General features: G+C 42.5%; 1 protein-coding gene across 3 annotated transcripts in view; it reads right to left on the bottom strand.

The window, feature by feature from the left end:
* Positions 1 to 526: 526 nt before the first annotated feature.
* LOC139383122 (FMR1-interacting protein NUFIP2-like) overlaps positions 527 to 11,147 on the bottom strand; it is a 38,526-nt gene continuing 27,905 nt past the window's right edge. The window contains exons 1-4 of one of the 3 annotated variants that reach the window (XM_071127442.1): positions 6,028 to 6,463; positions 3,003 to 4,673; positions 2,829 to 2,861; positions 527 to 2,712 (exon numbers count right to left, since the gene is read on the bottom strand). In XM_071127442.1, the coding sequence (XP_070983543.1) occupies positions 2,648 to 2,712; positions 2,829 to 2,861; positions 3,003 to 4,673; positions 6,028 to 6,160 (1,902 nt within the window). In that variant the 5' untranslated portion in view covers positions 6,161 to 6,463 and the 3' untranslated portion in view covers positions 527 to 2,647. Of the gene's footprint in view, positions 2,713 to 2,828; positions 2,862 to 3,002; positions 4,674 to 5,959; positions 6,464 to 11,147 lie in introns of those variants that run through there. The other 2 variants (XM_071127443.1, XM_071127444.1) reach the window with 2 other exon arrangements.

The following is an 11,147-nucleotide window of genomic DNA, read 5'->3' as shown; positions in this document are numbered from 1 at the left end:
TTATTAATACAAATGTGGAACAAATTATTTCCCTTATTTTCATCTCCTGTTAAGTTCTACAATTTCCAGCATGTTAGTCTCCAAGAGACACCGACAGCAAGAGGAAACAGAAGGAAATAAAGCATCACATTTTGCGTTAAAGTGACAGGTTAAAGAGGTAGTACCTCATCTCTATATTCAGTCAACATACTGTACACATCTCTCTCTTCAGACATGTCTGTCCTCTTTCGGCTCACTGATACACTCATTATATTGGTAAAGGGAGGTGTTGAGCAATGACTGAAAACACACATACCACCTCCTTGTCTAGCAACTGTAGGCGCACGCTCGCAGCATGTGTAGAATCTATTAGGTCCACTAGTATTATTCTATACATTTCTGGCTGTGTATGTCTCTTGATCCATTCAAACCTCAGATTTGTCAAACAACCACTAATAAATGGAAATTAATGATTCGGACTGATTTAAGGGACATTTAAAGATGTAATTGAGTGTGCTGTAAGTCATATAAATAACAAGAATACAGGTACTTTCAGCAAATGAGCTGTAATTTTTAATAGATTGTTAAAATTCTTACCATAACTACAGCAGGAAAAGAAAAGTGAGGAACAAACTAACATAACTTAATACAAGACAGCATGAACAGTCGAGACATGGCACAACTTGCAGGTGGAGACATACTTGACGAAGCAGATGCAATTCCAATGTTCTTGTTATAAAAAGCACCCTGTATTTTGTGTTGACCCTTGACCATGTTTGTGAAGATACACATCATGCATGCATGCGCACACACACAGGCTATTTGTCTGTCATAACAGAAGACAGCGGTCCTTGAACTGGGTTTTTCAGTACGTTCTAATACACCAGTCGCTGATGTCTTCTAAATACACTGTAGTATTATTTTAGGTCCCAATGCAACGGTCAGAGATATGATTGTTTTCCAATATTTTAATTGCAATTAAGAGGGGGAAAAAAGGAATTAAGGTGCCATAAATTAGCCTTTATCAAAATAAAGATTCATTTTCACATTAACCTTGACACACAGAATGATCAAAGGCTTAGTATGGCAACGTTAATGATCAACAGTGCCAAACAACTATATTAGGTCATAAACAGGCTGTCCTATTTGAAAATTTCAGTGATTGTTAGGAGCCAAAGAGTTCGCTGGGATAAATAGACATTTAAATTTAGTACATTTTATGCTTTAATTCTATAGATTTAAAGTGCTGATCAGTCAATGTAAGCTAATTAAATTCACTTATGGTGACTCGGGAGAGAGAAACATCTAACAGTCTCAGAAAGGAGCAGCCTAACCTGGTCAAAGAGTCCAAGAATTCCTTTCCATATGAATTTAACAATTCTCCTCTGGAAGTGAAACAGACTTGAAACAGTCCTAAGTTTCAGTTAAATCCTGCATTGATGTCAATAGGAGACTTGTAACATGAACATTTGCATATTTCTGGTTAAAATACTGCCCTGCATGTATCTCTCATTCTAAAGCATTACTACAGTAAAAAAAGTGAACACTGCCAAAGCGCCTATTCTGTGCAAAAACCAATGAGAAAAAAAGACTGCCCAGAACTTTTAAAAACAAAATCTTAAAAGAAAAGGTATGCAAATATGGGGCATTCATTTGAGCATTGAGATGGTAAGTAGAGGTAGCATGTAAAGCATAAACTGTAATTATAAACTGGTTGATTAACAGAAAAGGAAAAGATTAGGGAAAAAAGTATAGCCTCTGCGCAGTGTTGGTAACCACCACCACCACATCCTGAGGAACCCCCTCGCCCCAAAAAATGTCCAGTATTAACAGAGCCCAAAGACTTGAGACCGTACCTTGAGGCACAACAAACACACCAAACAAAAACTAGGCCTCGGTGGGAAAGGGATGCATGTTCTCGTGATTTGAACCTTGAACACAAAAAAATTCCATCCATCTGTCTAGCCAATGACCTGGGATTTCTAATTAGTGTAATTCAGTTAACATGGGAACCAACCCCTCTATAATCCAAAATTAAAACATTTGTTTTACATGGGCTTACAAAAGCCCCCCCATGATATTTGGTTTCATCTAAACTAGAATTCGAGCAGAAAACCCCATCTTTCCACACTGTTTTCACATCTAGAAGGCAACCATTCTAAAACGTTCCAAGTCTTTCCCATTTGTTTTCGGTCCGAATACAAAATTAGGCATCTGTGATACCTTACAGTTCAAAATGTGAACACTTGGAATTCCTGTCTTCCATGACAGGCTAAGAGAGGAGGGGCTCTCTCTCTCCAGTATCCTGTGATTCCAAAGATGGGGCGGGAATGCAGAGGTGGTGACTGATTATCCCACATGATGTCCTCTACGAGCCTGTCTCTGAAAATGGAAATTGAGGGAGAAATGTAGCAGTCACTCTTGTGGACACGTTTCCCGTCAAAAAAGCTTGTTCCCCCATTGTTCAACCATCCTGTAATCTCCCGAATGACAGCATCCCTGTAAGAGGCTCAGTGTGGTCTGTCTGTGGTGCTGCTATACTGTGTTCCCTCTACGGCACAAGCTGCTCACATCAAAGGAGTCCTGCAACATGAATCTAAGATAGGAGAGGGAGCAGTTCCTCCAGGGCACCGTTTCAAGAGGCAGCAGCCAGGAGAGGGTGTAGCGCTCAGTCATGACTTAACTGAACAGGCCCATCCTTGGACTGATCATAGAACACAACTCCATTTGAATCTAGAGGGAGGGAAGTAGGACACGTCAGATTTGCTCAGCCAAGACATACTATACAAATATAAAAGACGAGGCTTTTCGGGTTCTCTACAATTATACGGCAGGAATTACTAACTCACCTTGTTTTTGTAAATTCTGAATATATTCAATTTCTGTAAAAATATAAAACATATTTAGTAGTGTGAGAGATTCATAATTATTACATGCACTATTCTCTTTCTGTTCTAAGGACCAGCCATAGCAGATCAATTATTTCACTTTGTGAATGAACGTTGAATGGAACAGCTACCTACCTTTAGTGTGATAAATAACAGCAGCTTTTAGATCGAACGCCCCCCAGCAAGATCCTGGGTCGCAACCCTTGGGGTGGCAGGGCTCCTTGGCCAGGACAGACACAGGTTGAGCATAGGAGGCAAGAGGCAGCTCAGTACCAGGGTGCTTAAAAGAGGAGGACATTATGGCACCTCTACTCCCAGCTTCACCCCTCAGAGGGTCTGGGCCAGGGGCTTGGCCTCCCAGCCCAGCATCAGGGCCAGGAGCCAAGGTAGGGCCTGATTTACCAACACTGCTAGGGGCTTGGGAGATAGTGAGTCTGTCCCGCTCGTACGCCTTTGGGAAGAGGGGTTTGTCGGGTCTCAGAGTGGAGGTAGCAGAGACTTGTAGAGGCAAAGCTGCAGGGCCACCTCCCTGAAAGGTGATCTCCACGATCTGGCCTTTCCGGGCTGGCTGCCCCACTAATGCCGGCCCCACCCCAGGCCCTCCACTGGGCTCGTTGATGAATGACAGCCCCCACTGGTTCTGGAAAATGTCCACCAGAGATTTGGGATTTGTCTTAGCGGCAGGTGAGTCCACTTGGCAGGCGCTGGAGAGGGCGGGTTGCATATTTGAAGTGCCCAGGGGATAAACAAGGAGTTCTCTAGTAATCATGGAGGGGGCACCTGACATATCAGTGCCGTTGCTGGACAAGGATGCTTCGTTCTCCCACTTGCTGGCAGGGGAGACAGGCGTTGGGGCAGTGCAAACAGTAGAGGTAAAAAGGGGCGCAGGGAGAGGGCAGCTACTCCCCTCTCCAGATAGGGGTCCATTGGTGAAGCTAGGGGAGGTGATGGTTTTGACAGCAGACATGGGGACTTGGGAGAGTCTGGTGGGCACCTGGGACTGGGGAGGTAAGGAGTCACCTACAGCTTGGACTGCTGCTTTGTTTAGATTCTCTTTCACTTTACTTGCATAACTAATCTTGGGCACTGTCTTAGCACTACTATTGTCCACAGGAAAGACAGGGGGTGGTTTAAAGAGGGTCCATGAGTCCTCTTTTTTGGAGGTAAGCTTGGCTTTGCCCAGCCTGTCTTCAAGCTTTTTAACAGAGCATGCTGCAGCCTTTTCCTCAGAGGTCCTACACTGTGGTTCACCAACCTGATCCACAGGGGCCTGTGCCACAGGTGGGACACATTTGATGGAGGTGGGAGACAGAGAGCCTGCAGCTGTTTTGGCAGGCTCCATCTCATGTTTGTTAGGGACCATAACTGCCTGTATAACAGCCTTCCCCTGCCCAGCAGTCACCCTCTCCTCAGCCATTGCACTCCTCTGAGCCCAGCGTTTCTTGGGAGTGATGTATCCACTCTCAGAACCACTGCCACCACTGTCTGGCCCAGGCTTGCTGGGGTAGCCGTTAGCATACAGACCAGGGTTGAAGAGCACAACGCCATTTGGTAAAGCAATGGACTTGCTCTTGCTATCACGTGTTTTCAACTCTGAAGGAGTGTCATTTTTGCAGTTCATACTGTTCTTAAAATGGCTATTACGACTGCCTTTTGAGTGAATGGCGAGGAGCTTCCCACAAGGTTTTGGTTTCAAGTTAGAAGTTTCATGTTGCCTGCTGCTCGAGTAATGAAGGGCAGCCACAGGAATAGGGGCAGAAGGGGTGTCCTCTCGCTCCACTAGGGTTCCATTTATTTTTCCATTACCTGATGACATGACAAGAAAACAACTACAATCACACACACTGTACTGGCATAGAGTAGGCCTAGATTTGTTTAACTAGCTTCACCCAACTGAATACACGCCTGTTCTTTTGTCCATAACGATACAATCTATCCAATGAAGTCATATGGATACACTGATGTGCCTGCCATATTTCCTGCAGACAATGCAAAATCTGATATTGAAATAGTGTTCATTTTAAATATTAAACGTGAATACATTCGAAAGAGACAGTAAAGCCCTCACATGACTAGATACATGTCATTGCCAATGCTAGCCTGCAGATCCGACCCACTTGCTTACAGCTGTACTAGGGTCTGACAACATTTCTGTGTATAATTAGACACCAAGGAGTCGGCACAAGATATGGCTCAGAAAACATACCTTAATTCAGGATGAAAAATGCCTTGTACTCCAAATTGTGCCATTATCCCAACTGTTACGCTAACAAGATTAAATGACTGCAAAAAAACGAACAGCCGTTCAACCTTCTCTGTGTAATAGTTGGGATAATGGTAGAACTAAGTAAAACGCATTTCTCATCCCTGGATTGAGGTACGTTTTCTGAGCCATATCCTGTGCCGACTCCTTGGGGTCTTAATATACAGAGGAATACTTTCTGACCCTAGTACAGCTCTGTAAGCAGGTGGGTCAAATGTGCTGGCTATGCCAATGCCAGAGTAGACTCGAGTTAGTGACACGAGCAACAGGCCCAAAAATAACGATAGATTTTCGCTAGCTAACGATTACTATTTATGTCAATACTCAGACCATAACTATTACAATTACAGAAATAAACAATTTCTGGCGGACCGGGGGGAAGTATACGCTGTGTGCCGTAACTAAGTTAATAGTTAACTAGCAAACGTTTAGCGGAACATTCCAGAGAAGCCGGTTCGAGTTGAGATAGCTACATTCACAAAGGATAACGTTTGCAAAAGTGCCACTCAGCTGACTAACGTTAGTTTCACGTAATTACATAGGACTTGTTGGCTGGTACATTTCTGAAAATAATTTCTGGCTGGCACTACTGCTAACTGACTAGCTAGTTAACTAGCTGGCTGGTTATTAGCCAGTGAACAAGGTCAATGTCCCGCAAATCATGTCGCGTTAGCTAGCTAACGGCTAGCCAACGTTCACTAACCGTACCAATCTTTAGCTACTGTTAGCTAACTAACCACGAACAAGACACTCCCTAACAACGCTCTCTAAAAAGCCCCTAATTAGCCAACGAGATAGCTCATGTTTGATATAATAGCTAGCTAGTCACCTAGCAGCAAGCTGGCTAGTGAATGCTCAAAAGTTTGTTGCTAATAGATTATGGAGGGACATTCGGACCCGTTTTCTCCGTCTGCGCTTCCTCGTACTGGTGTTGATCATCTTCTACCCATGCGTTCGGGGGACCGGGGAGACTCTCGTCTACATGCTTCAAACATCCCTCAGACACCCGTCCATCGTGCCGGTCATCCATTGAAGTGTAATGCAAATAAACGAAGGCTGCCTCCCCTAGTAAGCTAACTAGCTAGCCAGTGGCATAGAGGAAACATTCGGCCTGCCCAATCAACGCCCATGACTTCATTTCGTGAATGTCGTTGGGCTTGTTCGAGTCGATCAATTTTCTCAAGTCAGTCACCATCATAGGTCACCGTCTTTCAGTGTGTTGCGTTAGGTTTAACAATTATATGACTTGCGCCTACATGTTTTTACAAAAATCATGTGATCAAATGTCATGAAGTTTTGACTGCGTTTTAAACACATACCCTTGCCTTATGCCTTTGGGGGAATCCCCACGGCCATCTTTGTCGTTGGTCCAAATGATTAGCCAAGAAAGGGAAACGTAAGCCCCACAGCCCTAGTTTTTAGTAGAGTTTGAGTGTTCAATTATGTTCACTCCAGGGCCTGAAACACCCAATTTTTATTTAAGTAGGCAAGTGTTAGAGTTGCGTTTTTCGAATCCGGTATCATGAAGAATAAAAGACAGAATCTGTCATTAATTATCTTTAATTAAATTCAAGCAATATATGGTAAATGCAATTTTCGTATATACAGGCTCTCTGTCCCACCTCGCAGGGCAAACAGAGAACTGACAGGATGTACGTAAACAGTTTTTCTTATACTGTGATAGACATAGTTCCAACCCGTCTGTTGGCCTATCACAGTAGAGACAACTTTGCAAGATACAGCAAGTCACACCGTGTTGCTAAACATTGTCACATACAAACACAAGGACAAAGCATCTGCTGGGCTGTTATCTACAGTTTTGCAACATGCAGCAGTCTCAGCATGTTGCTCGGTCCTTGACACACACACACACACACACACACACACACACACACACACACACACACACACACACACACACACACACACACACAGACAACTGCTGTTCAAACAATTCAATTTTACGTGATATAGTAGTGGGTTATAGAACATAGACATAAATCCTCACACAAGTCAGTTAAGAAAAAAATCATATTTATAATGGCGGCCTACACCAGCCTAACACAGACGATGCTGGGCCAATTGTGTGCCACCCTATGGGACTTGCAAGCACAGCTGGAAACAAACCAGGGTCTGTAGGGATGTCTCTAGCACTGAGATGCAGTGCCTTAGACCGCTGCGCCACAATTCAATTCGCAATGATTGTACATCCACTAAGAAAAGTCCACAAAAACCTAAAATAAACATTGATATGAAGAAGTCAACATACAAGTGTAAGTAAAAACAATGGTGCTACTAATGCACATGACGGCTCAAACACGTCTCGTAAAAGTAATTATGTTTTTGTTTGGTTTGCCTTTGAAAATTTTAGCTTGCACTTACAACTTTCCCTGACACCACACTTATACATTGTCATTTTCAATTTACCTGATATGGTCGGATAGCTAATATTCGATGTCTGCGGATGTGTTGTCTTCTAGCCAAGATATGAAATGCAATCATAATTGACTGTAGCACACACAACAACTACCATGGGTTCCATTATGACTGAAAACACAACCATGGGACAGACAAGTGACACATTTCCAGGCAAGAGTGGCCCATTTAAAAAAATAATAATAATATTCTCCATGCAAGTGTCAACTTGTCGGACGTCATCAGAAGTATCCACCTAATTTGAGGGCTGAGGGGAGAGGGTGTGTCTTTTTACATTTTTGGAAGCCCTTGAATGCAAGTTTCTCTATCCCAACTTCATCCTATCATAAGGATGTTTTTGTTTGACCCACGCGAACGTGACCAAAGACATGACAAACAGGAACCAACTTTTTCCTGCGATTAATTTATACGTTGGATACATACAAATGCATGTGATATTTGATGCTCTCTTTCACTGATTGATTGTACAATCTACACACTTATGATTTAAGTTTGTGAGTGTGTGCTATGGGGTTTGGAACACGTTTATTTCAACATGATAAAGAACATTTTTTTTGAAACAATGGCAAAACTGCCATATTGATCTAGCCTTGCTGTTGGAAAACCATATACTGTAAGTGTCCGACTTTCGGGTGTGCTAGATGCATCACCTTTGATTACACTCGACTTTCGGGTGTGCTAGATGCATCACCTTCGATTACACTCGACTTTCGGGTGTGCTAGATGCATCACCTTCGATTACACTCGACTTTCGTCTAGTTGTTGCTTTGCAGCACGAGCTGCCCAAGTGAGGTTGCAAGTTGTGGTTTGAAGCATAGAATAAAACAAATTATCTATGTAAAAACCAATCATTATTCACATAACATTACTGGAAGTGCCTGCCCCAATGTGTAGCAACTCAATATTAGGACGATGTTCCTGATGTTTGGTATGCTATTGCAAGATATCTGATTGGTAATCTGTTCACTCTCCCCTGAGCTACATCATATTATCTTTTTTTTTATAACCATCATTAAAGTCAAAGATGGTTTGAAAATTCTGTGGTGAAGTGAATGGAGCTAGAGGACGACAGTAAATATATGTCAAATATAGGGGTTGCTGTTGAGACTATAGTAGTAGACCATTGCAAACTGTCCGGGTATACAGTGCATTCGGAAAGTATTTCAGAGCCCTTCACTTGTTACACATTTTGTTACCTTACAGCCTTATTCTAAAATTGATTTAATAAAAATACCCCATGATGACAAAGCAAAACAGGTTTTTAGAAATGTTTGCAAATGTACAGTACCAGTCAAAAGTTTGGACACCTACTCATTCAAGGGTTTTTCTTTATTTTTACTATTTTCTACACATACGGAATCATGTAGTAACCAAAAAAGTGTTAAACAACTCAAAATAGATTCGTCAAAGTAGCCACCCTTTGCCTTGATGAGAGCTTTGCACACTCTTGGCATTCTCTCAACCAGCTTCACATGGAATGCTTTGTGAAGCATTTATTTGGGCTGTGAAGCATTTATTTGGGCTGCAATTTCTGAGGCTGGTAACTCTAATGAACTTATCCTCTGCAGCAGAGGTAACTATGGGTCTTCCTTTCCTGTGGTGGTCCTCATGAGAGCCAGTTTCATCATGGCGCTTGATGGTTTTCCAAATTGATTGGCCTTCGTTGACTGGCCTTCATGGACTGTCATTTGTCTTTGCTTATTTGTGCTGTTCTTGCCATAATATGGACTTGGTCTTTTAAAAAATAGGGTTATCTTCTGTATACCACCCCTACCTTGTCACAGCACAACTGATTGCCTAAAACGCATTAAGAAGGAAAGAAATTCTACAAATGTACTTTTAACAAGACACACATGTTCATTGAAATGCATTCCAGATGACTACCTAATAAAGCTGGTTGAGAGAATGCCAAAAGTGTACAGATTTGTCATCAAGGCAAAGGTTGGCTACTTTGAAGAATCTCAAATATAAAATATAGTTAGATTTATTTAACACTTTCGTTTACTACATGATTTCATGTGTTATGTCATATTTTTGATGTCTTCACTATTATTCTACAATGAAGAAAATAGTCAAATGAAAGAAAAACCCTTGAAGGAGTAGGTGTGTCCAAACTTTTGACTGGTACTGTATATAACATTTTTAAAAACAGAAATACCTTATTTACATAACTTTTCAGATACTTCGCTATGAGACTTGAAATTGAGCTCAGGTGCAACCTGTTTCCATTTATCATCCTTGAGATGTTTCTACAACTTGATTGTAGTCCACCTGTAGTAACTTTTGATTGAACATGATTTGGAAAGGCACATACCTGTCTATATAAGGTCCCACAGTTGACAGTGCATGTCAGAGCAAAAACCAAGCCATGAGATAGGAATTGTCCGTAGAGCTCTGAGACAGGATTCTGTCGAGGCACAGATCTGGGGAAGGGTACCAAAAAATGTCTGCAGCATTGAAGGTCCAAGAACCCAATGGTCACTCTGACAGTTTCGGAGTTCCTCTGTGGAGATGGGAGAACCTTCCAGAAGGACAACCATCACTGCAGCACTCCACCAATCAGGCCTTTATGGTAGAGTGGCCAGACTGAGTAAAAGGCACATGACAGCCTGCTTGGAGTTTGCCAAAAGGCACCTAAGGACTTAGGTGGACTCAGACCGTGAAACAAGATTCTCTTGACTGATGAAACCAAGATTGAACTCTTTGGCCAGAATGCCAAGCATCACGTCTGAAGAAAACCAGACACTGCTCATCACCTGGCCAATACCATCCCTACGGTGAAGCATGGTGGTGGCAGTATCATGCTGTGGGGATGTTTTTCAGAGTCAGGGACTGGGAGACTAGTCAGGATCGAGGGAAAGATGAACGGAGTAAAGTACAGAGAGATCCTTGATAAAAACCTGCTCCAGGACACTCATCTTCCAACAGGACAATGACCCTAAGCACACTGCCAAGACAACGCAGGAGTGGCTTTGGGACAAGTCTTTAAATATCCTTGAGTTGCCCAGCCAGAGGCCGGACTTAAACCCAATCGAACATCTCTGGAGAGACCTGAAAATAGCTGTGCAGCGATGCTCCCCATCCAACCTGACAGAACTTGGATCTGCAGAGAGGAATGGGATAAACTCAAATACAGGTGTGCCAAGCTTGTAGCGTTATACCCAAGAAGACTCAAGGCTTTTAGAATAAATCTGTAACGTAATAAAATGTGGAAAAAGTTAAGGGCTCTGAAATACATTCCGGATGCACTATATATCCGGACTGTTTGAAATGGTCTGCTACTGTAGTCTCAACAACAACCCCTATATTTATGGACATATATTTCCCGTCGTTCTCTAGAAAGCATAATTAGAGGACTTATCTTTGTTTCTGTGCCATTATGGTGTCTGTGACAGCATTGGTAGCCCCGTTGAGGTTATCTTAATTTTATTGTATTTGTTTTACCCCCTTTTTCTCCCCAATTTCGTGATATCCAATTACAAACTTGTCTCATCGCTGCAACTCCCCAGTGGGCTTGGGAAAGGTGAAGGTTAAGTCATGCGTCCTCCAAAATCTGCTTAATAACACCCATCTGCTTAACC

Source organism: Oncorhynchus clarkii, chromosome 24, assembly GCF_045791955.1.
Source record: "Oncorhynchus clarkii lewisi isolate Uvic-CL-2024 chromosome 24, UVic_Ocla_1.0, whole genome shotgun sequence".
In the NCBI taxonomy this organism is placed as follows: domain Eukaryota; kingdom Metazoa; phylum Chordata; class Actinopteri; order Salmoniformes; family Salmonidae; genus Oncorhynchus; species Oncorhynchus clarkii.
The sequence above is the reverse complement of the archived record's forward strand: the minus strand, read 5'-3'. Positions and strand labels throughout refer to the sequence as shown.